The sequence below is a fragment of the Sphaerodactylus townsendi genome, linkage group LG04, assembly GCF_021028975.2.
Source record: "Sphaerodactylus townsendi isolate TG3544 linkage group LG04, MPM_Stown_v2.3, whole genome shotgun sequence".
Classification (NCBI taxonomy): Eukaryota; Metazoa; Chordata; class Lepidosauria; order Squamata; family Sphaerodactylidae; genus Sphaerodactylus; species Sphaerodactylus townsendi.
Window position 1 is genome coordinate 112,033,164 of NC_059428.1, and position 27,451 is coordinate 112,060,614.

Sequence of the window (27,451 nt, forward strand, 5' to 3'; positions counted from 1 at the left end):
ATGATGCATGGATTCCCATAACTAGGATGGTTGAACCATCTGGAGGCTGGTTAATCACAGGGATCTAAACTGAAGGAGGGTGGTTTCTAGTTTAACCTTCTTACCAACATTTATTTTTCTATGTGCAAATAATATTTTGTATGATTAAATGTTCAGCCATGGGAGCCTCAACTGCAGTTTTTTTATTTATTTAAAAAAGTTAATGCCAGAAATCAGGAAGTAAGACTAGTAACTATTATTAGGGGTAGGCCAATCAAAACAAAACAAAATATGGAAGACAACAATAGAGGGAGACAGACCAATCTCCCTGGGAAGGAAGTTCCAAAGTTCTGGTGTCCCAACCAAGACGGCCCTTTCTTGGGTACCCAACCTGCCAGCCTCAGATGGTGGAAGCAACTGAAGCAGGGCTGGAACGTACAGGCTTGTTCACATGGCAGAACCTTCCATTGGTACAAGAAACCTTCTCCCGACCCAAGAGGCTTGCCTCTTACATCAGGGGGAGGCACCCTGGGGCCAATATTTGATACAGCCTGTGGCCAATATTTGAGTTCTTCATCACTACCCAATTATCCACAGTGCACTAAAATGACTGGAGGGTAAGAAGCAGCGTACTTGCTGGATTGCACTCTAAAAATGCATCCACTACTCTCTGAACAGAAAAAAAAAAAGATCTGAGCCACTCTGTTTTCTTAGCTCCTCAATTCCCCATCCTTGCCTTTTACTGACTCCTTTGTGGATGTTCCCCTTGACACTCATATTTTACATATTATAGTTATACTTGACTGGTTATGGATTAGTCGGTAAGTATTTTATACTTCTTTTATAGGTTCCAATGACATGTGCAGCTAATATTCCACTTTAATGGCTTTCTATTATATTGTAAGGTTTAAAACGAATGATCACATGAAATGGTTCCATTTGGAAATATTTCTTAATAATACCCTAAGATTGCAGCCTATTGCTATTTTTTATTATTTATTTCTGTTAGCTCTTGGTATTTATGGCAAAGGAATCAGGCTCAGCGTCCACAAGAGGAAAGCAAAAGTGGTGCCAATGTGCCCTTAGCAAGAGCAAAGCCTCATAAGGCTGGAAGAAAGATTTTTTGCCCAAGTTCTAGAAGAAAAGGAGGAGGCTACAATCATCTCTGTCTTCAGCAAGCTCTGCTGTCGGTTGTTATGAATGTGGCTCATCATAAACTCATCTAAATCATGGAGGCATGCAAAAAGGTCAGGACATCGGGCTACTATGACATCAAGGGAGGGACTATTGCTCAGCAGAAGAGCTTTTGCTTGGCCTGCTGGAAGTCCCAGGTGCAATCCCCAGTTAAAAGGGGCAGATAATGCTGGCAGAGTGATTAACACAGCAAAGGCGCACAACCTGAATAAAGTACACATAAAAGTTTAATCAAGAACTAACGTACTTGATAGAGAAGAGAGGAGACAGAGGTGAGGTCTTCATTATATCACTAGTCGACAGAAAGAGAGAGAGAGACTGTGTGGAACTTCCTAGAAGAAGCAGGATATTTTCCTAAGAGTCAGAATCTGGAGACAGACACGGAATAACATCTAACAGGAGAGAAGGTGTTGACCTCCCTGCCCTATCTAATTTTCTTCTTCTAACCCCCTCCGGGGTTTTCTTCTCGTCTTCTTTGTACATCAGACATTGACTATTTCAACAGATACAAAGGGATGTGAAAACCCACAGTCTGGGACTGCTGCCAGTCTGAGTAGATAATACTGATCTTGGTGGACCGATGATCAGATTCAGTTTAAGGCAGCTCTAGGTGTGACCTTCATGAGTGTAGATGGAGGCACCATTCCTCTGAATATCAGTTACTGAAGGACAACAGACAGGGAGGGTTTAACCTATTTGTGGGTTTCTCAAAAAAATCCTACTGCCCACCAGCGGAAAGAGGACCACACAGTCCTCTGATCTCATCCAGCAGGGCTCTTTTTATCAACTTTGTATGGAGCTATGCATGAATCTGAACCATTTCTATCACAGCCAAAAGGTTCATCTACATCCCAGTGTTATTTTCCATGCCTTAAAATACACTCAGAGCACTCAGAATAAAATTATTAGTAGCTCATTTTTAATTGACTGGGGTTGGGTGGGCAGAGTACTGTAGGGATATGTTAAACATAGAGTAGGACCACGTAAGGGTGTAGTATAAAACACCCTAACTTTCCCAAATATGGAAAGTACTAAACTGGCTAAAGGTAAAGTTTCGGGACTTCAACTTCAAAGAGAACCCTTCAATTTCCTTATTTCTTTGGACGGGGGGGGGGGGGCACCACCCAATAAAGGAATTTTTAAATAATAAACTGCTTTCTCCACTACCACCACTAAAAGGAGACAGGAGACAGAGAATTGCAGTTTCATTTTTCTAGAAGCTAAACATTAGGACATTTTGATCAGATACTTTCTTCAGCCGTTTCTGCACAGCACAGTTATACCAGGTTACAATCGGTATCTTACAACCTGGATCTCCCTTCGCATGGCTGCTCATTTCTGTAAAGGAATCGAGTGAAGACTGGGAGGAAATACTCCAGTTTGTTTCACACAAGCCTGAGTCTTTTGTGTTTATACCGCAAGATAATCCACACATGTGCAAACATCCCCGGTGTCCCGTGTTCTGATTGGCTGTTGTTTTTGGACAGCAGCAGGGGGAAACAAAGCCCCCACCTTTTCCCAGTTCTGGATAGGGCCTGGTGCAGGCCTCAACATGGCAAGCAGCAGCAAAAAACAATGGGGCACAGCATCACATCACATTCCCACTTTCATATTTTTGTGGAAAATGAGAGACTCCCCCCCTGTGATATGCCCACTAACATTCGGCCCAAAGTGCACTTCTCCCTAGCTATGTGTCCACACAACCAGTACATGTACAAAAAAGAAAACGGGGACATTTTGGGACTCCACTCCTGATTAACCCAGGCAAAATGGCACCCAGTCGATACCATGAGCAGAAAACGTGTTTGGGGGAACATTTTGGGAAGGGTGGGCTGTAATGGTTGGCAGTGCAGCAGAATTGAAAAGTGAAATGACGTCAAGTGGGGTCATCAAGGGGGCGAGCGGTAGGGCAGGGAGATCAGGCGGCTGGGCAGGAAAAATAAACTGGTTCTGCTCCTGTGGTGTTTGCATGGTAGTTCACCGTGGGATTTTTGAAAAGAATCGCCAAATTGGTGATCTTTGAAAATCCCGGGATGAGGGAAATATTGTGGGACAAACCCGCTTTAGGACCGGGAACAATGCAAACTTCTTGGCCAAACCAGGATATTTCCCTTGCGCAACCTGGGATATTTGGACCATGCAGAAATAATCTTTGACTCTTTTCTGTGTGTGAGGTAAAAATGTCTTAAATAAAAATAAATAAAATAAATAACAGAATGCCCTCAGATTTTTTAAAAATATGATAACGATGACCACTTTTGCAAGGCAATGTACACAAAATGAGAAAAGATCTCAGATCCCACCAAGCTCTACTCCTGGAAGGAAGTTGGCAAAGGCAACCTTTCCTTGAATGCAAATATTCTCAGGTTCAGTGAAGCAACCGTGAGTTTAATTCTGCTTGGAAGAGAGCAGGGCTGTAAGTTTACAAGACTAATTTTACTGGAGGCTTTGCATCTTGGCTGACAAAGTAAACCTCATTGTGGTGAAGAAGGGATTTGGCAGCAGAGAATTCCCAACATTTCTGCCATTAACACTTTTGTGTGACTGTTGAAAAGGGAATGAAGAAAAATTCTGCTCCTCCAGCCTCTATAACAAACTTTATGAACAAGCCAATGAAAGATCCTCTGAAGATGCCAGCCATAGATGCAGATGAAACGTCAGGAGATAATGCTGCTAGAACACAGCCATACAGCCTGGAAACCACACAGCACCCCAGTGATTCCGGCCGTGAAAGCCTTTGACAAGCCAATGAAAGTTTTCCAACAGTGGATGTAACAGTTAATATGACAGACCTGGAAAAGTTAGGTTCAAGTCTCAGTGAAGCTCACTGGAGAAAATTGGGCCAATCACTTGCAAGGTTTATGTGAGGATAAAGGTGTGTGTGTGTGGGGGGGGGGGGATCAGAAGATGAAGAAAAACATGTCATCAAGTTGTAACCAACACACAGTCACCCCATCCACAGGGGGTTCCAGATAAGAGAGGAGCGGAAGTGATTCACCTCCTCTTAGCAATCCCAGACTTCCTTGGTGGCTAACCTTGCTTAGCTCCCAAGCTCCAATGAGCTAAGCCGGGCTGTTTGGGCTGCTGAAGGGGTAGGGGTAATGATGCAATGCAATAACAATGGTCTCATCTTCCTAATTTAGCTGCTAAGTAGAGTCCATATGTCACATCTTCAAAGGCGGGTGTGGTGGGGGGAGACCCATGCATCCCTGAAGGATTCTCAGGCCAGAAACAGATGTTACAATACTAACACGTCTGCTACAAAAACTGTGGTCTGTATGCAGACACCTTTCCCGCTCCATGCACACACATATATTCTGTCAGACTCTTCATCATTCTTCGGTTCTGGCAGGAATATATATTGAAACTCAGAAGAGGAAATTATTCTGGGAGGGGACTAGATATCCAGCAGCTGTACACATATTTTAGGATCTAGTTCGAAACACAAACTGATCACGACGACAAACAAGGTGAAATCTGCGATGGATTTTCCCCTCTCCTCTGACAATATCGACTCTATAAATGAAAGCTCTTTCCCTGCCACATCTACACATGCACCTGACTGTGCAGGGCCTGCTTTCCTAACATCAGCACTATTAACACAATAAATCTGTCAAGCTTTATTAAAATTCTTTGTGATGTGCATCTTCCCTCGTAACCCTCACTCCTCTATTGATACTGCCTCAGGGAACATCCTTGTACTAGTGAATCTCTGCAGATGGGATGACAGAAGAGCAGCATTCAAAACACTCTTCTGAGATCAGCTTCTGGTCCCAAGCTCTGCCTCTTCCAACATCTCTTTTTAATACAGCTTTGCCTTGTCACAATAGTATTATTGTTCATAGGCTGACTGATAGCACACACCAGCAGGCACAAAGGAATAAACAGTTTAGCAGATAAATAACGCCTTTTAAAATAAAGGTGAATACAACATGTCAATATAATTTCACATATTTCTTTTCTCTATCTTTCTCCAAACAGATCACAATGCATAATGTGGATTTAAACAGGCTGGAACTGTTGAGTGGCATGCAACAGACTGCCCCTCACATCAACATTTTTCGGAACCACTTGACAAGAGGTCTTGCAAGAGGTCTTGCTAGAGGTCTTGCTGTGGCTGTTGGTCAACACCACTTCCCCACATGGTCACCATGTAAAATGCAAAGGGCAGACGCATGCCTCTGAACCCACAGGGAACAGGCTCAGGCAACTGTGGCCCACCAAGAATGATTGAGAATACACATCTGCAGAAAACACTGATACAGTGGAAGAAAACATAACTGTACAGAAAGTATAAAGCAGCTTTGAGACACAGCAAGAATTTCTCAAGCTAGGTACAATATCTTATACGTTGGACTTCTTTCATTTTCGGATATAAAATTATCCTTAAAAAGCTAACACACAACCTCTGGTTGGCTCACAGGGAGTCAAAAATACTTAGGACCTAATCCAGATGTAGGGAGGAAACAGCCTGTGGGAGGAGCAGAGGGCCATGCCAGTGCATTTACTCACCCCTCCAGCATCAGGGGTACCTATGCCAATGGGAGAGCAACGATGCTGTGCTACACAGCAACATGGTGGCCACACCTGGAAGCAGCCACGGCCTGGAAGCTATGTTGATGTCCCAGTGCACACAGGCCCAGCAAGGGATGGGCCGGGTATGTTCCTAGGGGTGGAGCTGATTTAAGTCAGCCTCTACTGGCCTTCTAGTCTGGAAATGCCCCCCCTCCACAGCCGCAATTTGTGGAAAGTATGGCGTAAGCCTCTGTAGCCTGTGGAGCTATTTGTGTGGCAGGAGGGTTTTTCACTTTCTCTCCTTTCTGTGCTGCTCAAAGCCCCTTTGGAGATGCTGCAGCCTCAACTTCACCTCACCTTTCCCAGCCACTGTGCCCCCCCCACCTGGATTGGGCTGCCCATCAGGATTTAGTCCTCTGACCCAGATGTTACCTAATCAGGTACAAAGTCCAGATAGTACTCCAAAGTCCCAAAACTCTCAAAGCAGAAGTTTCAGCCTTATAAATCCCAATCTACAGTCAAAAGGGAGGTTTGAAGAATGAATCAAACTAGAGTGGGCTTGCTTTATACCAGACTGCTAAGAGCTGAACTGATCCTGTTTGGCCAATCAGGCGGATTACAAGACACCTAACTCTGTACTTCTGCAGCAAGCACATCTCCACAGTCAAGCAGCCTGCCCATGCCTTTGTGTTAATGAGATAAAATTGAATGTGAAAATTCCTCTTGAAGCTCTCAGGCCCATGATCTCACAGTTACCTGTGCCTGACTTAGGGGTGCCGACCCACAGATTTCCTGGGATTACAATTTATCTCCAGGCAACAGAGATCAGTTCACCTGGGAAAAATGGCTTTTTTGGAAGGTGGACTCTATGTCATTACACCCAATTGAAATTCCTCCCCTCCCCAAATCCCACCATCCTCAGGCTCCACCCTCTACCCGCCAAGTATTTCCTACCTTGATGCTGGGAAAGGAGATTGTAAACCCCACTGAGTTTCCTTACAGGAGAGAAAGGTGGGGATATAAATCCAAACTCCTCCTCCTCCTCATCCCAATCTGACTCCATCCCATTCCTTATCTCTCTGGAAACTGCCCACTAATGTGACATAAATTTCCTAGAGAGAAGAATCTTCAATATCTTCACTAGACCAAAAAGCCTAAACCAATTTTTCAAAGGCGAGGAATGACTAGACACGGCTAGTTTCTTTACAACATCTAGTGTGGTATAAAGGTAGTATTGTCATCTTGCAACAGTTTCCTGTACTTGAACTGTTTCATTGACTGCTCATTGTGGGGTGACAGTGGTTAAACCTGAACATGTTTTCAACTTCCAGATGTTAAACCAAGGGTGCAGCAGCCAGACCCCCTGCCCTCAGTTTCTTACGCACTACTGGAAGTCCTTCTCTAACTTCTTGTATGTGCATCTGAGGAACACCATCACAATTCACCAAGCTAGCCAGTAAATAAAATATTTATTTGGCCTCTTTCATAGAAATGATCAGTGCTACAGTGGGGGAATGGGATGTGGTGCTGTGGGTAGTAGTTCTCATTTAATATCAGTGGACTAAATGAACGGGGGGGGGGGCGTTAACTGCCAAAACGTATTTTAGAGGCCACTCCTGTCATTATAACTCACCACAGGTCAAACAGTGAACTTCATGGCAAAGAGAGCCAGTGTTGTAAAGTGTTTAAGAGTATTGGACTAGTACTTGAGACACCTGGATTTGAGTACCCACTCTGCCATAGATGCTCAATGAGTGACCTTGGGCCAGTCACACTTCCTCAGCCTAACCCACCTCACAGGTTTGTTGTGAGGATAAAACGGAGGAGAGGAGAATGATATAAGCTGCTTTTGGTCCCAACTAGGGAGAAAGGAAGGGCATAAACAAACAAATAAACAAAGTGGGGATTTCAAATCCAAATTAATCAGGTCCTACTTCAACACTGTAACCGTTATACCACACTTGTTCTCAGTAAAAAATCTCTGTGGATAGTAATCTCAAGACTAAGGGCCAAAAACAGCGGTGTGAAAATGATGTAAACCCTTTTACACTGTTTTAAACCATTTCACACCATTTTCACACCTGTTTTGGGCCCATGTGGAATCCACCTAAGAGTTATTCAGCTCTAAGACAGGATGAAAAACAGCTGATGTGTCATGAGAAACCACTAAAACCATTTTAGAAAAAAATCACAGCCATTATGAACTCCACATATCCCTCCCCTGCAAAAAAAAGGTGCCCACTCTGCCTCTGCATGAGTTTCTGCTCTGGCCCTGCTTTTGGACAAACAGCTACCACTGGGGAGAAATTATTCCATAGCATCAGATCAACAAGATCACTTAATCACTCCTCCTGATGGAGAGCTGCACCCAGGACCAGAACAACGAATGATAAAAGCTTGGAGCAGCCAATTTATACTGCCCAATTGTAATAGAAATCTTTTCCAGTTGTAAAGAGCAAAATACAATTTCAATTCAGAAAGAAAAAGTGCTTTAAGCAATCAGATCTTTGGGAGGAATCAAATCATTGCCCCCCAAACCAGAATAAATGGGAAACTGTGGGGGATTTTTTAGGGAGGGGATCATCTTTTTGTACTTGAAATATCAATGATGTTATTGTGTCAGGCACAGTAGATTTTCCTCAGAGAGTTCTCTCTCTTTTGATTTTTAAAGCCACAAATATAAAAGAGGGGAAGGGAATTCCAGCAACCAGTAAACTTAGCACTAGCACCAATAGAGACTGTGACAAGCTATGATACATCCAGGCACAGCCTCCACCATTAGTTGAAAAGAGACCTAAAAGGGGAGGGTTGGGGGGTTCGGGCTGCTCCTTTGAGCGCACCAAACTAAAACAAAAGAGTGGAATGAGCAGCTTCCAGCCAGTGTCTCCCTTTCACATTAAAGGTCGAAAGCGTAGATGGACTGGATTGTACCACAGTAATAATGCATTCAATCTGGGAGTTCAGAGGCTTTTTTTGAAGTTTATTACACTGAGCAAGGAAATAGCCTGAGGACTCCCCAAAGAGCTTCAGGCAGGAAGGTTTTCTTGGAGGTTTTTGACAGCAGCAAACCCTGTGGTCTGGCTTCTCTGTCTTGTATGCCAACGAAGAAAAAAAATTAGAAGCACAAGAGAAAAGTGGGGAGGGGGCGATGGAAGGAGAGATGATGAAAGACCTTAAGTGCTTATCTCTTCTAGCAAAGTACATGTCACCCATGACAGATGGGATAGGGAGAGCTTTCCAAGCACATCCTTAAAGCTTCCATTCCTTGCATTCAGTGCTAAGGGAAGGCTGCTTCGCTGAAGGTTATTTTAAGAACTCGAGAAGGTATGCCCAGGTGTCAGCGTCCCTTGATTTTAATTTCCCAAACATTTGAACTAGCCCATCATCATACTGTTAAAGACTAGGGCTGTGCATTCAGATGAGGTGAACCAGTGATGGTGGGAGGGAGGCTATACAGATGAAGCCAAAAAGTGGAAATAAAATCAGCCGGGGGGGGGGGGTGTCCCATTGCCCATGCAAGGATGCTGGGAATTTTTAAAAACAATACAACAATTGAAGTCCATTCGAGAGACTGGCAATTTTAACTCCCCCTCAAAAACATACCTAGGCTGGTGGTCTAGTGAGTTTCCAGGTGAGTTCTGCTGAGCTGACAAAGCCCCCCCCTTTACTGCATTGATCTGGAAGAGCAATCCCTAATTGCTCTTTCCCTGTCCTGTGGCTGGTTTCTAGAGGAGGAGGAGGAGGAGGAGGAGGAAGAGGAGAAGAAGAAGAGGAGGAGGAGGAGGAGTTTGGATTTATATCCCCCCTTTCTCTCCTGTAGGAGACTCAAAGGGGCTTACAATCTCCTTGCCCTTCCCCTGCAGCTTGAACAAACTTACACCTGTGAGGTGGAGGTGGGAGCCTGAGAGAGGCTCAAGAAGCTGTGACTAATAGGAGTCACCCAGCTGGCATGTGTGGGAGTGTACAGTCTAATCTGAATTCCCCAGATAAGCCTCCACAGCTCAAGCGGCAGAGCGGGGAATCAAACCCAGTTCCTCCAGATTAGATACACAAGCTCGTAACCTCCTACGCCACTGCAAGCTATTGGTTGCAATAGATTTTGCACGATCTGTTTGGACTGCAACAACCTCTAGAGAGGGAAGGGTGGCAGTGGAGGCAGAAAGTTAGAGTGACCAATAGGATTTCAGGTTAGGGGCAACACTGCTCTTTGGGCAACCACAAAAGGTGTATTTTGCCTTGATTTCTTTCAATTTTTTCTGTGCAAGCCCGAAGAGAATAAATTGGAGGCCTGATTATATTCATGATAGATGGTTGAGAGAGTTCAGTGCAAAGCTTGGCTTTGGCTGCTGCTCTTCCCTCTGAGTTTCTGGTGCAATCCCTTTGGAGCAAACAATCATATGATAATTCAGATCCTTTGAAGATGCCAGCCACAGATGCAGGCGAAACGTCAGTAGAGAATGCTGCTAGAACACGGCCATACAGTCCGGAAACCACACAGCACCCCAATCATATGATAGGAAAGACAACCACTAACCTCACATTAGAAAATAAGCAGAGCCTGCTGGGTCAGATTAATAGCCAATCTAAGCCTGAATCCTGTATCACACAGCTGCCAACCAATCGTTCTGGAGGACCAAGCAACTGGGGCACATCAAAGCCTTCTCCTGATGCAGCCTTCAAGCACTGTCCTGCTGCCTCTGTACATGGAGATTCCTTTTACCCACCACTGTGGACCTGTTCTCCATCAATCTGTCTAATGTCACATTAAAACCATCTATGCTCAGGGACATCACAATGTCCACACATAGAAGCAGCATCAGGCAGCTCACAGCAAGTCTTGCAGTGTCTGCGGAAATTCATACCACAACATTTTGCGTTATTTCTGCCTGTACCTAGATGGGTGGGGGTTTTTTTTGAGAAGGCTAAAGTAATCTAGGGAGCATGGTATAGCCTGTTCTTGTCAGATGACAGAATCTACTTGCAAGGTCGGTATACTTGGAAGGAAGACCTCCAAAGAAGATTCTGCAAACCACCTCAGCCTTTCACTTGCCTTGAAAGTCCTCTGCTGGCGTTGCCAAAAGCAATAAGTCAGTTGCCACTTGACAGTACTTCACATATACCAAGTTTAAACAAAATTAGAGTGGCCTTTTCATGCCTTTTCCAGCTCAGAAGTTGCAGTCTTTCTTAAAGTTGCAGTCTTTCTTAAATTCAGCCATACCAATTGAGCAGATTCATAATATTATCATCTCCAGGCTAGATTGTTGCAACACAGTCTATGTAGGGCTGCTGTTATGTACCCCTTCCACCCCACATTTTAAATCATGCATCCAAGCCGGGATATTTAAAAATACAAAGTATATGTGAGATATATATTGCTGAGTGATATTAAGGCTAACAAATATATATGGTGTGGCGCAGGATAAAATAGGCTAACAGCAAGCCCAAAGAATAGCAAACAGTCAGTAGGAAATAAAACTACTCATTTGCTCCTTGATATTCACACCCAAGCCAGAGCTACAATCATTAGAGTTGCAAATGTGAAATATCCCTTGAATTGAGATGCTGCAACCTTCCTTCCCTTCAGCTGTTCCTAGAAGCTCCTAAGTGCTCCTATCCCTGATTTAATCTTGCTGCCTCAGCTAAATTACAATAGCCAGAGACTAGCTCTTCCAACCACCTATTCAGGGTGTTGCTAATATAATCAATTGGCTACCAACCCCTGGATTTAAGACAATAGATAGAGCTATTGATTAGCTCAGCCCCTGCAAGAGCCAGCACAGAAGCTGGCAGGGAAAGCAGAAAACCCCTAATGCAAAGGGTCTGTCCTTTCCAGCCAAAGCTAAGCTGATCCACCCTATAAAGAGCCCTGCTCACCTTAAGCCAAAAAAAAATTGCATTTGCTCATTTCTAGCAGACACCTCCCTTGGGTCAGAGTTGGTGTGAGGGTATCTGATAATAGATCCTTCTACTGGATCTCTGTGCTGGCATAGAGTCCCTGTCTTCTACTTCGTCTGCTGCATTGGAACCATTAGGTAACGTATCACCCTGCTGCTTCCCAATTCCCTCTCTATCATCCAAACCTATTTTTCTCACATTTTTATATCTCTAGGAACTTGTGTGTATGTGCCTCCATATCTTCCTGTATGTGTGTTTGAAACCAAATTTATATAAACATTTTAAACTCAATTTGGACTCCTTGTGTTACTCTGCGGAACGCTCCATGCTATATATTCCATATACATAGTCTAAAAGATCCCCTCCCAGTCTGCCTCTGGCATTGCTAAGTGAGCCATTTTCCCAAAGAATTGCCAAGCCAAGTTATTTTCCCCATCGCCATTTTAAAGACATTTGTGTGCTGTTACACTCTTAGCAGCTGGTGGAGATTCTCTTAAAATACGTTCTTCTACTGTTAAACTGGGTAACACTGTCCTTGAAGATTACTTGGAAACATTATTTAGTGCAACATGTACTGGCCTGGTTGTTGACTGGAATCAGTATGAACAGTTGTATTACACAAATGTTAGAACACCTACATCAGCTATCAGTTCAATTCAAGATATTAGTTTTAACCCCTGTACCCCTACATGGAAGAACCCAATAAACCTATTTTCTGTGTTGGCTATAACAATATAGAATGGGCTGCCCCTGGGAACTGAGAGCTGGGATATCAGTCTCATTCTTCAGGGGGGATAAAAGACAACACTTTCAAGAGAACTTTTGGTTGAATTGGTGTGTTACTTCGTACACTTATTTGTGCTGGGGGTTTTTCCCCTCTCTAAGTGGGTTATAATTGTATCCATTGTTTCAAGTGGAAGCCCCTTTGAGCTACATGGAAAAGTAGACTATAAATACCTCTGATAAATAAATAGCCAAGCTCAATGACACTAGCCTTCAATGACATCATCATAATCACAATCCAATTCCTATCTGGCATCATTCCAGGATGGACATGGGGGAACGATGACTTTGAGACCTGAGCAAGGAAACACTAGCCACTGCAGACATATTAAAAGCAAACTGTTCACTGGAGAACAGATCTGATCTTCATAGGTGAAGCAATTATTCTGCCTGTAGCAACTGGCTCAACAAGAGTACAAGTATCATTAATATTCCAAGGAAGTGCTGCTTTACACAAATCAGATATCCTTTTGAATCACATGCTTCATACTGACATGATCGGAGGAAGATGCTGCTTCTTTGACTTCAGATCCACATAAGAAATGAAATAAGTAGGGCTCATCAAAAGCATGGCTAGAAAACACTACTTCTGTCGACAGTCTGTTCAAACATCTCAAAGATAATCAGTAACTATCCCAGTTCTAAGAACTCAGCATGTCATAGGATGATTTACACCTCAGAGTGCTGTTTAACCTTCCAGCTTTTTTAATCTCCTTTTCCATTCTCCACTTGATTCTTCTGCATTTCCCCTCCTCACCGTGTCCCCCCCCCTGCATATGCTAAAACAGCAAAAAAATCCAAAGCTGCCGTAAGATTAATCACAGAAGAACGATACTCTGTTCGAATCTGGCAGTGTCAGCAGGAGAGTCAATGGTGAGGATCAGATGAGCTCCAGCTCATTGGCGATACGTTTATCAAATTTCCTCACCAGAGAATTCCTTGAGGGAAAAAAAACCCTTTTCTCTTAATTGCAACTTTTTTTCCGCTATTTTCTGGGATCCTTCCTAGCAACACAAATTTCAAAGAGTCTCCTGAAATCCTAGTTTTTGATGTGTACTTCTCACCAATGTGGTATATTGAGCTGTTTTACAGCAATAAGCTGACTGGAACTGCTCATGACTAGGGCTGCTGACTACTCATGACTGGGGCTTTAAAGGAATATTTCTCATGCAATATGCTAAAAGCTATCCTGAAATAGTTGAGGAACACCAAGGCATGCCCGTTGTGTAGATACTTCTTCTCAGGATCTTTAGAAATGCAGGGTGTGTTGTGTACAATACTGAAGTGTCCAGCAGTAACTGAACTAGGTCGCAGTTCTTCTGCATCATGAAGTATGTCCACATAGTCTGAACTTTCTTCAGTGTAAACAGTTTTTTCAAAGTACTGAAGTCTGACAAGCCATTTTCCAGATGTTATATCTGGGAGTATCCAACCAAATCTACTGGAAGCACAGGCTACAATCCACACAATTTACACTGTCCCAATATACATGGAAATCACACGTATTGGGAGAATCGTAGGTTCAGGATGCTCCTGGTAAAGGCAGTGGGAGTCCCTGCAAAAGCTACTGAAAAAAAGCTATGCGAACCAACCATACAAATGTGTGCAAGAGAAGTATGGGACCCAACCAAAGGTAGGACCCAACCAAATGCCTTCTTTCAACAGGATTTCAGAAATACTTTCAAGCTTCTGATAACTGCTATAGCTGAATCAATGAAAGTTCACTGCAGTCATTGAGATGTTCTCTTGAGTTTCAGAAGAGCTAGCAAAGTTCCTCCTATGGTCTGAGGAGTTACTGGAGGCCCAATCAAGGTGCTTAGCATGGGAATGTCTAGGAATGCAATGCTACTTTTATAAATTTGCTTAGAAGAAACATAGAATGGGTTTACAAGGGTGTCACCCTGCATAGGACTGTACTACATTTGTGCAGTCCCATGCAAAGTTTATCTGGATTAAGCCCATTGAATTCCTCAGTATAGTGTATCTGAATCCTTCTTCAGGCAGTCTGCAATAACCTCCAGACCAAAACTTTTACTTCAATGCCTTTTCATTTAACTCTTTTGGGAATCGTTTGTTTTTCACTGGGTTCAAAGACAGACACATTTTCAGATGAAATGTCTTTGATGTCCATCTGACTGGATGACATTTTTAGAAACTATTCTGATTATGGGATCTTCCTGGGCACATTTCAAAGAAATGAAAAAAAGAACACCAGTTTACCACCCAACTGGGATTAAACTCCTAGGGACTGTACTGCTCATCAAAGAGATCTTTACCAAATTTTAGCCAGAAAGAAGAAAGGATCTCTCACTCTCTGTTTCATTTATATCCTGCCTTTCCCCCCCAGTGGAGACCCAAAGCAGCTTATATTGTTCTTTTCACCTTCATTTTTTCTTCATCACAATCATATGAGGTAGGCTAGGCTGAACGTACATGACTGGTCCAAGGTAAACCAGAAATTCTACAACAGAGCAGGGATTTGAACCTGAGTGTCCCAGATCCTAGTATGACACTGTAACTATTACATATACCATGTTTCCCTGAAAATAAGACGGGGTCTTATATTAATTTTTGCACCAAAAGATGCATTAGGGCTTATTTTCAGGGTAGGGCTTATTTTAGGTGAAATACGGTACCTTCACAATTCATTAAGGCGGGCTCTCAGCAGCCCCTTTGCTTCCCCATCAGGTGTGATGCAAGCTGCATCCTCATTGGCAGGGAGCACTCTGCTGGATCCCACCATCCTGATCTGTAATTACCGGAAGGGCTTATTTTTGAGCTTATATTTTAAGCCTCCTCCAAAAATCCTGAAAAATCATGATAGGGATTATTTTCGGGGTAGGGATTATTTTCGGGGAAACACGGCATACTGCTTTTCAGTTGCAGAACTACAGGGCCCCCTTATTTGGCACCTGGAGATGGCAGAAAGTACTACAGAATGAATGCAGGTAAACACCTGGCATCCCAAGGAAGACAAACTTATTTATCCAGTGGGGATAAAGGCTCGTATCAGGCATCCCATGGAAGCAGGCAGAATTACAGAAGGTCTTCATACAATGAAGCTGAAATCTTCCATCTTTCAACATAAAGTTTTTCTTACATCTGTTCTCATTATTCCTCTAAAGAAGATTTTTAAACATATTGGGCAATATATCCATTTTTAAAAATTAAATATTTTCCGTTGCATCATTTGGCTTGGCCAGGATTTCCCCTACTGCCACTCCCTGCTGGCCTTCATATGCCTGGCCTAACAAGAGGCAGTGTTTACCTCCACACTAATAACAAAGTCCCTTTCCATCCCATGCACAGAACCCAGAGCACTTTATCACTGCCCTGAAATTGTGTTTTCCAGCATTAATATACTATTTGTTTTGGCTCTTAATTACCTGCTTTATCAGCATGTCATATTTGTTCCCCCCACTCTGGTAATTATGGCCTGAATTAGTGTGACACCTGATATTGACCTTTATTTTTAGCCCACGCTCTGCATCTCTCTCTGAAATGAGGGTGAATGCTTATTTATAAACCATGAAAAACTGAGTTTGTGAGAATATTGATTTGGTGTCTTTAAAAAGCAGCCGGCTGGCAGGCAACCTGAAGTGATCACTGACAATTAGTAGGGCACATTTTTCACAGCTAAACCTTGCCTTGCCTCTCTAATTCTATTACTGCATTGGTTTTGCTCTGCCTATAAGGTCCTGCTGTTGTGGCAAGAAAAAGAGCTGTCGGTATAATCTGATGAAGTCTAGGGGTAAAAAATGGATTTAATCAATTTTTATAACAAGGCAGTAGTCTAATTGGCACCAGGTGTTCAGAAAAGTTTTCACACAGTCAATTAGAAATTAAAATTTAGGTGCCTGTTTAATTTTTAAATGCTTTTATGGCAATCATGAGATGTTAGCTACAGCCAAAATCATGGTTGCTTGCATGGTGATAATTTGTTTTTATGGGAGCATGTGAAGGGCCCCCAAACCGGTAGGACTTTGAGCCAATTCACAAGAATTTTTTCCCCAAAAATAGAAATTAATTTCCTTATCAGGAAAGTGTGCACAACTTGAAGCACTGGAATGGCATTGTATATTATTCCTTGGAACTTCCCAGTCTATATACAAGGAGTTGAAAAGCTATTGGTTTGCATGATAGGACATCATTGTACAGCAAGATTCCTTGTGAACACACAGTGTGGTTAGCTTCAAGGGAAGCAAGCAGATCCCTCATACATTTTATCTACTTTATCTCTGTCCCACTTTTCTTCCTAATGGAGGCCCAACATTCTCCCTTGTCCATTTGGTCCTTACAACAGCCTGGTGAGGTAGTTTAGGTTGAAAGTATATGAGTGGCAGAGTGGAGAAGAGGCCCCAACTTCTGCTGGATCTTAAATTTGAAGAGAACTGAGAAGGAGAGGGCAACTCCAGGGATTTCATGCGTGTTTGCTTATGGGTGCATACTAGCTCACCCACTGTTATCTGAAGTAAAATTGCTCTGGCAAGAACAGACATTGCTCCTTTGGACCGTTATGAAAGGAGCAGAATTGAAAGTGCAGCTTCACACCTCGAAACTCTATATGACCAGGGACAAGAGGACATTAAGAGACATAGCTTCCCCTATAGGTATCGATAGATTACACAGTCCTTGTGTTTGTTGGGAAGCAACAGAACAACTTTAGATCATAGGCATTACACTCCCTTGTTAAAATGAACGGAGCCAACAGTGGATCTACCATGAGGGTGACCCATGGGAAAAACAGCTGCTTTTGTCTACCTGTTTTAGTTGTGTGGGAAGAAGAAAATTCCCTCAGCATGTCTCCTTTAAAGTGCACATGTTGTTCCCTAAGCATTAAAATGAAAACAGCAATAGCTAAAATCCAGTAAAAGCAAAAATGTCCTCCCAACTCTTGCTGTTTTCTTTTTAAGGGTTGGTATTATAGCCAAAGTGGATGTAGGAGTTAGAACATCAGATTAGGATTTGAGAGATCTGTGTACAAATCATCTGCCATGGACATTCACTGAGTGACCTTAGTTCCATTACTCTCTCTGAGACTAAACTATCCCACAGGATAAAATGAAGGAGACAACTTTAGGTCCATATTGGAGAGAAAATAGTTGTTGAAATAGCTCCATAAAGTAATCTTCTTTTTAAATTGCACCTATTACAATTATATAATTTTACTTCTAATAGTTATAACTATTGGAAGTTTTATCATTGCTCTTATTTTGTTTTAGTGATTTTTATTATGTTTCCATCCTAAAAAATTGCAGATATGAGATGATGCTAAATGATGGCGATGGGAGCACAGATATAATGAAGATGCAATCTTCAACTGGATGAAGTTCACTCGTCTAATTAGAGGGCTGGTGGCACTTTAGAGACTGGCAACATTTATTGCAGCAAGAGTTGTCATGCGTCAGAGCTCATTTTGTTACATGAATATGGGAAGGAAATCATTTTGTAGATTTTTATAGGGAAAGTTATACAAGGGAGGAAACGGAAAGGTTTGGTGGGAATTCTGCTGTACGTCTTTCAGGAGTGATTCTGTGGGTAACAGTCTGGTTGTTTACACATAAAGAAGATAATCTAAGCTTTACAAAACAATGAGAAATTATAAAGAGGCCCATTATACACAGCCCTAATATTTCAATGCCACTTCACACTTAATAATAACAGAGTAATATGAATTTCTTTTCTTAAGAAACACTCGCTGTATCATTTTGTGTTTCCGAACCAGAACTGTGTGTTACACCAGCAAGCTTTATCTGAAAGTCACATTTAAGAGACATCACTGACTAAAGGAAGCATAAGTCTTTAAAAAAACACCATTATTAGTTCATTGTCTTTGCATTTCACCTTTGATCTAAGCAGTTCAAGGCAACATACATCTCATTTTATCTGCAGAGGGACCCTGTGAAGTAGGTTATGGTGAGTAATCTGCCTAAGGTTAAATCTAGGTCCTCCAGTTCCAAAGCTATTAAATTAGCTGCCATGCCACACTAACCAAACAATTTGTGACACAGGCGTAAAAACTGTGGCTTGGTAAAAAACATCATTTTTGTTTTCTTATTTCAGCTAGGCAAAAACCTTCTCTCTCTTGAAGTTACAGTGCAATAAAAATGTGATTAATCACTACTAGTACATTGTGTTTCCCCAAACAACTGCAAACACTCTGTGATCTGTACTGAACATAATTCCAGATGGGTGGTCGAGATAGTTTATAGCAGCAAATTAAAACCAGAGTCCAGTGGCATCTAGGAGGCTAACAGAATTTATCCAGCATAAGTTTTCATGAGACAAAGGTGGCTTCCAGTCAGAACAGACTGGTTACTCTTTTGATTGCATCTTTTTTTTTTTGGTGGTAAAATGTCTCTCCCTCTCTTCCCCACACCTTTCTTTGAAATAAATGTACCTGCTATCATGGATATACACTCCATGTACCTGGTGAAGCGATAGGGATACCAGCCTCTAGGTGTTAACTTAAGTAGGCAGTCCCTGCTTTTTAGACGGGGAAATTAGCCGGAGACCAGGATGATCCTGATAAAAACTCTCCAATAAAAAGATAGTAATAATAATAGTTTTTAATTAATAAAATAAAAGCTAAATTGTGTATGTTTGATTACATGCACCTACATACAACAGACTCAATAGTTAAGTAGAAGAAAACAGTGCAGATAGCATTAAAAGGTTCAGAGATGGGTGATATTTACCACTCTAGGAGGGCAGAGATTCAAGGCAGCACTGTATTATTATTATTATTATTATTATTATTATTATTATTATCATCATCATCATCATCATCATCATCATCATCATCATCATCATCATCATCATCATCATCATCATCATTATCATCTAAACTTATATACCGGCTCAGGGCAGTGCACAACACAAATACAAATACAATTAATTGTATTTATTGCTCACTGTAGTGAGCAATAAATGGCTAGGAGAGACAAAAAAAAAGAAAAGGTCCACATGAAAGTGGGGGTGCATGCTTGAATACAAACACACTCACACAAGAATGGCCAATTATTTATACCCCAAAAGGAGTCCTGAGGCAGCATGGTAGGAAAGTCAGAGACAAACAACTGGTTGCTTATCTGGGGACCAAACAAAAAAGGAGGGGAAATGATATGGCCCATTGGGGTGTCCAAGACTGTTTTGAACTGCTTTCTGGAGTACCGATTAACATTTGTAATGGTTGCATATGCTTTGAACAATTTCGTATCACTATCTGTTAATGGTTTGATACATGCAGATGCTTTGAACTCCCTGATTTGTTTTTCCAGAGTATCAAGGGATCACATTGGTAGATACATATGAGTGCTGAAATGGCCCTAAATTAAAATAAGCAACGGTTGACTCAGAGCACTGATTTTCTCACCTTAGGGTAAAAAAAAATGAAGATCTGTGACTTCTTTGTTCAACCAAGTATATCTCTAAGTCGTTGGAAAAAGTACAGCCTGCCAACCTCTCTCCCCATTCCTCCTTGACACACAAAATGGATGCCATCTCCTCTAAGAGACACTCATGTCCTGTGGAGCTATGCCTTGCTTCCTTGTCCGTCTTTGTTCCTTGTGCCAGTTATGGCATCCTCTGCTGGGGATGTGGTCCAACAACCTACACAGATGCAACCAGCAGATCCCCCAGAATTACCACTTATCTCCAGACTACAGAGATCAGTTTCCCTGGAGAAAATGGATGCTTTGGAGGGTGGACTCTGTGGCACTGCACCATCCTGAGGTCCCTGTCCTCCCTAGCTTTCCACCCCAAATCTTCAAGAGTTTCCCAGCCTGGATCTGGAAACTCTATCTCTCCTATCCCCCACCAGGGATGGTGGTGATGGGGATTCCTGGTAAATCCTATGAAGGAAGCTCTGGTTCACAAAAAAATCTCCTTAGTCTCCAAGGTGCTAGTGCACAGGTGTCAAACCTGGTCCTCCAGATGTTTTATAGAACTACACCAGAAGTTCCCATGTTTGCTTTGAAAGCAGGGGGATGAGTGGGAATTGTGAGTCCATAACATCCCTCTGGAGGAGCCATAGTTAAACCTATGCACTAAGATGGACCCTCAGCTATGCGCTAGTTGCTGCACATTCTCAAAGGGCAAGGAGAGAGAAACTGACACACACACACACACAAAGGCAGCACATCGCTTGCAGAATTTTTCTTTAATCATGAAGCCGCCAAATCATCCACACTACTCCTTTTGCATCTGAACACAGCCCTGCAGATTACAAAAATGGGCAAGTCGGAATAGGTAGGGGAACATGACACAGTTGATTTATTTTAACTTCTGTATTTTATCCATCGGCGCTTTGCCTATTTAACTATACACTGTGATATGATGTTTTTTAATCAGCTTGTCAAAGTTTGATTTTAGAGTAGAATGGTAAAAAGAAGAAAAGGAAAACCTTGGAGATGAAAGACACAGAGCACTGTGTGCAATGCAGATATAGATTACCCCGCAGTGTGAATGACGCAAAGGCCCATTTGGTTTTCCTGATCTCTGAATGAGAGCCATGGCCACTGAAAATAGCTTTTACCACAGCCGTGATGAGGATATTTGAATATATGCATTTGATTTTGTGCACATCTTTTTATGAGCCTTCATAACTATGGGTATTATAAGAAGGTGAAGGTCTGAAAAAATGTTTGGAAAGCCAACGATGTATGGTTTAAAATTTTAAGGGGGAAAAAAAGAAGCCTGAAATAAGAAAGGGTCAGCAAAAAGGCATTACTCTTTCAAACTTCTGCTCATTTGCTCCCTAGCTCAATTATATAGGGAGGTCAGAACAAACAAGAAATGGAAAGTCACATTTTGGCAGCCTTGAGAAATGTTGCCGGTTCAGTTCACATCCCACTCCCTAGTCCTAAACAGGAAGCCAATCATCTAGCAAACTGTTTGGCTGGGTCTAAACAATTGCAGGTGTATCTAATTTGCATGATTAAAATGCTTTTTACTCCTGCGACCACTAATCAGTTCTTGAGATCTCTTCTTGAACACCAAATTGTCCCTGTAGGGTGTTCCTAGATATGAGTGTCCAGCCGCTCATTGCTAACAGAGGGGCAAAACAGTCACTGGTGACTAGTAATAGAGGTGATCGATCGACAGAAACAGTTAATCTACGCCGAGGCAATGAGACCTTGTTCCCCATTGGTATTCGACCTCTTTTCAGAACAAGGACGCCTTCCAGCATATTTTTCAAACCTTACCTCTCCACCTACCCGGCGAGTTTTTATGCAAGCCAGCTTTAATATTCTTCCATTGGCCACCTACAAGGGAAGACTTGCAAATATTCCGTACAGCGAGCGGCTTTGTTCATGTTTGAAGGGGGCACATAGAGACCATTGAGCATGTCAGGCTACAATGTAGCTTTTATACGTTCCGAAGAGACAAGTTCATAAAACCTCATCTGAATGAAGCCCTACAGACTTCTGACAAAGGGAAAGTTAAATACTTACTCTGTGATAAGAATGTCCAGATCACTACAGACGTTGCTGCATTTCTAGTAAAGGCGTTGAAGATCTGAAACGTTACAGTCACTCCTGATTCGTTTTGCCGCTTGAGGGAAGTAGCTAAAACCCTCCTAGATTTACCAAATAAATTGAGTACAACATACTTTCTTGTGTGGAAAAAGTTGGCCATAGCCATTTTATTTTACAAAAATTGGTTCAAGAAACACAAAGCGTATGGCGCAGCATGGGGGTCTGATCTGTGTGCTGGGCAGCCCAAGTGCTGTCCCCCAGACACCGAAATTTTCTACAGCAAGCCTGTTAGATGCTTGGCACAAATGTCATGCTGGCTAGCTTTGCAACTGCTTTTATGGAAGTAATACTGGTCTGCAGGTACCCTTCCGCAGTTTTATCTGTCAGTTTTAGCTGATCATTCCTCCACCTGGGACAGCAAGGTGGGATGGGTACCCTAGAGATCTTAACACTTAGCCGGTGGCAAGAGCCTGAAATCCCTCAGTCCAGAGATATTAAATGAATCTTCTCTGATCTGACTCCTTTCTGATCTTGCTCTGCATCACAGTCTACAAGCTTTGAACACAGCCCAGTGAGCATCACTAGTTCATATCCCAGACTTGTCTTATTGGGAATTTTCATTAAGGAACCATCCCAGAGTCAGAAAAACATATGGAATGGGGGAGAACCTTCTGTCAAGGTTCACCCTGAAGTCCATTCTTCAGCAGAAAGCTGCCAGAACCTGAGTGTACAGATGGATTGCCGTCTCCATTTATTCTGTTCATGGAACAATGGTCCATGCCAGCTCATAACTTGGTCACTATTGTACCATGTATCTGCAACTGGAATGATAGTGTATTAAATCAGCTACAGGGCTGGATTTCGTTGAGGTGACCCACGAGCAATTTCAGCTTTGCAGAAATACCATAGATGATTCAAGATCATCAAAGTCGAGCACCTAAGAAACAAATGTCTGGCTGATTCTGAAACCCAGCTGCTTCACCCACATGGGAACCAAGCTGTATTTTGGAATTTCATTCATACTATATGATCAGAGAATTTTAATTTGAGATGCATCGTTTGTCTCTTGGAAATGTGACCATGCTAGATTTTGGAGACTAAAGATAACACAAAAAACACAGTCAAAGTACTGTATGAAGAGCCACACAACACATTCAATGGTTTTCCTTAAATTAAAACTGCAATCTGGTCCAATTTATGTAAGAGTTTGGAAATGGAGCCATTATAAACCTTTCAAGGAAGGCTGTTAGTGTAACTAAAACCCCCAAGTACACTTGTCAGAAATTCTATATTACGAAGCTGAAAGAAATAATTTCCTTCTGCCATCATTGCAATTGTTTCCTGAGCTTTGTAAAAAGATTATACAGGATCTTCTCCTCCTCCCTGCCCCCGACAGCATAAAATGATGTAATTGGGACCAAAACCGAGAAACAAACAAGGGATCAAAATGAATAATCCTTCTCTGAATAATTTAGCCTTTGAGTATCTGGTAAAAATGCACAGTGAAAGGCTGAAGATGCTGTTGGGCCCTGGGCAATTGGAAAGCCAACAGCAAATGATCCCTCCCACCCCGCACACACTCATACACAGCAAAACACCAGCTAGGGAAGATCAGGCAAAAGTTGCAAACACCTGCTAACAATAACGCACCATTTCGTCAAATGGAACTCCCACAGCTACTTACGTTCTCCTTGCATGGGGTTCTCTAGCCTTTCAGAAAGGAATGTGTCTTATTTAGAATGCATCTGATTTTGATTTAGGTACAACATTTAATAATCATTCTAGAAGAAAGGTGCCAATGAAGCTACAGTCCTCTGAAAGCCACCACTGAGGACTGAGGGAACATCCTGAGCAATATGCCAGGCATGCTTTGGAGAGGCTGCACTGAGGAGCGGATAGCAGGCAATCTTTTCCCCTTGATCTTGCCCCATTCATGCCACTTAAATGTTGAGGGAGGAAATTTTGTCAGATTTCCCACCCTTACTGCAGCCCCTTTGTGCCACATTACTTAGAACAGGTGTGTCCAATTTGATGCCGATGGCCGCAACAGCACCTGCTGTCAAGTTTCCTGATGCCTGCCAGGTGTTTTTAGAAAGTAGGCAGGGCCATGTGGGGTATTTGCTTAGCAGGATTCTGGTTGGCCGCTGCATATTTGACTGGCAGAGTAGATTTTTTAAACTCTTGCATTGGAAGGAGCTACCTCCTTATATTACAAATATCTTCGCCATGTGACTGAAGGTAAGCTGATGCAGCAATTTTGTGACTCACTCCATATCCTACAGCAGCCATTTTATGGCAGCCATTTTGTGGAGGTTATTACCATGCTGGGCCAGAATTCCAAATGTGCTTACAGGCTCAAAAAAGTTGGGGACCCCTAATTTAGGAAGATCCCTGATCCTTTGCAGAGGCTTTTTGGGGTGGCGATGGCACAGGAAGGTCATGTAGAAAAGGAAAGGATGGTGATCATGAGGACTTTTAACCCACAATATTTACTATCTTCATCAACTCAACCAATCTGATGCATTTTTGGTCTACTGAATGCTTTGGGCTTTTGGCATGGATGGATAACTCGCTTAACCCAAATAGAGCATCCCTCTCTAACATTTCTTAAACTGTACCACTATCGGTAGGGAGAATCCCATGTTTGAATGTTGACCATGTCACACAGAAGATTTTTAGACCACCCTCTAGTTTCTCACTTGTGGGCTCAAACATACATTTCTTGAATTGTAATTAGAAGCGGTACAGTTGAGGAAGGGCTAAACCATGCTTGTTTTTCTGATTTCTACTCATTTTTGAGAGAATGTGAGAGGGATCATGGGAGAAAGGCTGGGATGACACAAAGAAACACTTTTCTGTTCTTAATGGAAACCTTGGCAGTGCTATCATTCTCACAACATCCATGGGAGCAAACAAGGCACAGTTAACTCATACACTAACCTCATTTTTAGCTATAATCAGGACACAGATGAAAAGTTGCACACAATGGTAGAGAGGAACTCAAGTCTCCGGTGAAGTAATTTAAAAGAAAGAGCCAGGAACTAAAAGAAATTGTTTTGATTACCTTGGATACCCTGTTAGCCACTTCTCTGCCCACGGTCAGTCCCTGAACAAAGGTTCTTGCAGCGATGAAAGCTCTCGTCACCTGAACTTTCAGTTTCCTGGGTACATCTCCAAAAGGCTTGAGCTGGTCTGTATATTTGCTTACACACTCAAGATAGTCCTCAGAGAAATGATACTGGGGGTTTATGAGCTGGAACATTCGCTCTAATAGTCGAGCCCAGAAATCATTCAACATTTCCTCCAAGTTCACATTGCCTCCTGTGTAGTATCTTTTCAGTTCTATAAAGAGTTCTTGGAATACTTCTGAATTCTGCATGTATAGCATCCCGTATGTCCGTACAAACATATCATTTAAGGATCTTTCTGCATTCTCCAGGAGTTCTCGGAAAAATTCTAGACAAAAAGAAGGACATTTGTAAAGATTAAAATAATAATTTTGAATAATAATCAATAATCAGAACAAAAGAAGCAATATTGAGTTGAATTCTAAGGATTTATTCCTCTAAGAAAAGCTTTTTGAGTGAGGGTAAGGGCCCAGATAATAGAGGAGGCTGATCCCGTTAGCAGAACAAATCCACAGGATTCAAACCCATAACAACAATCACAAACATAGCATCATGTTTATTGCAACATTTAATGTACAGCTTCGAGTATGACATTTGCTCAAATTGTTGCATTGCCTTAGTAATTTTTTTTTAAACTATGGATGTCACTCCAATAAATATTTGCCAGGAAGCAAGGCCCCACTGTGTTCAATGGGTCTTACCCCCAAGTAAGTGCATTGGACTGCTTATTTTTGAGTTAAAATATTTTTTAAAATCACATTAAAATTAGAGAATACTGGATTTCTCATGAGGATTCAGAATAAAAAAATCTATAGCTCTAAATGTTAAATATGCTTTTAAGGAAACTGCTCTGAAAGCTATTCCATTTATTCTTCAAAGATTGCTTAAATACTGAAACTCCTACCACTTTGTACCTGCAGATATCAAATTGCAAGTGTTGCAGTTTTTAAGTGCTAAGTATGAGAGAATGAAACATTTAGGGAGCGGTGTGCCTAAATCAATCAGCTAAAACTAAGGGACAAATAAAATTAACCAGTATAGCAGGCTGGAACAGACCAGCATTCCTTATAGTACAGCAAGCTGTTTCACACAGTGGCTGACCATTGGCCTTGTAAGGTTGTCAACTCTAGGTTAAGAAAACTGGATATTTTGAGGGTAGAGTCTGGGGTGGACGGGGTTTGCCACAGAGTCCACCCTCCAAAGCAGCCAGTTTCTCTAGGGGTTCTTGCCTTGGTTGTCCAGTGATCAACTGTAATAGTGGGATCCTCCAGTCATTACCTAGTAGCTGGCAACCTTACCCCACTCCTACATCCTGTTTCTAGAGCAATCTGACATCCACGACACAAGCAAGGGGAGATCCCAGAATCCAAGGTAATGAAGAGTCCAGTGTTATCAGCTCCCATGTCTGTTTGAGGCCCCTTCTGCCCATGCAGAGCAATGCATTTTCAATCCACTTTCACAATTGTTTGAAAGTGGATTTTGCTATTTTGCACAGTAAAATCCAGCTGCAAAGTGCATTGAAAGTGGATTGAAAGTGCACTATTCTGCATGTGTGGAAGGGGCCTAAGATATGGCAACTCAGGATCTCAGGAGCCTGGACTGTGTAATGGCTAAGAGCAGTGGACTCCAATCGGGAGTATCAGCTTTGATTCCCCACTCCTTAGCACGAGCAGCAGACACTTATCTGGTTAATTGGATTTATTTCCCTGCTTTTGCACATGAAGCCTGCTGGGTGACCTTGGGCTAGTCACAGTTCTTTGAAACACTCTCAGCCTCACTTACTTCACAAGGTGTCTGCTGTAAGAGGAAGGAAATAAGTTTGTAAGCTGCCTTGACAGGACAAAAAGGTGGGGTATAAATCCAAACTCTTCTAATTTTATCCATCAGACAAGTGCTGTGGGCATAGTAGGACCAACTTCCCTGTTTAAATTATATACTATACAGTAGTGGAGAAGGAGTTTAAAATCCCCCCCATCAATAATCAGGAATAGACCTCAATACCAAATATGAAATGGCAAAGACTTTTCATCCAGCCAGCCCAAATGTAATGTAGAATCAAATCATCTCAGCAAAATATTGGGAAGTCTATTCTGGGCTGCTTTCTCTCTGCTGTTCTTGCTTTATCTGAATAAATACTGTTGTCTGAATCATATGTAAACCCACAAGGTCTTAGTCCAAATTCCTGTCCCACCCACACAGCTGTGGTTTTGCTTCAATGGGTTCTCTGAGATCCACAACTCCCAGTCATCTCATTTGTACCACATGAAAAAGAAGTGGTTTTGTCATAAACATCACATCCTGTCCTTGAGGCTAGGCTTGGAGATTCGAGTGCAACAAATACTGGATTAGGCCCGAATTGGCCAAATGTGTCCTGCCTGAATATGAATGAATCCAAATGCAAGGTATTCGGGCTTTTTTTGGTATTTTGTGGTGTTTTTTCACATTTTGGCCTGCAGGGGGTGCATTATTAAAGCGAGT

The 27,451-nt window shown here is 42.2% G+C and overlaps 1 protein-coding gene across 2 annotated transcripts in view; it reads right to left on the reverse strand.

The window, feature by feature from the left end:
• GPC6 (glypican 6) overlaps positions 1–27,451 on the reverse strand; it is a 942,204-nt gene that overhangs the window by 413,663 nt on the left and 501,090 nt on the right. For both annotated transcript variants that reach the window (XM_048492941.1, XM_048492940.1), the window contains exon 3: positions 24,910–25,301. In XM_048492941.1, coding sequence (XP_048348898.1) covers positions 24,910–25,301 — 392 coding nt within the window. The remainder of the gene's footprint in view (positions 1–24,909; positions 25,302–27,451) is intronic.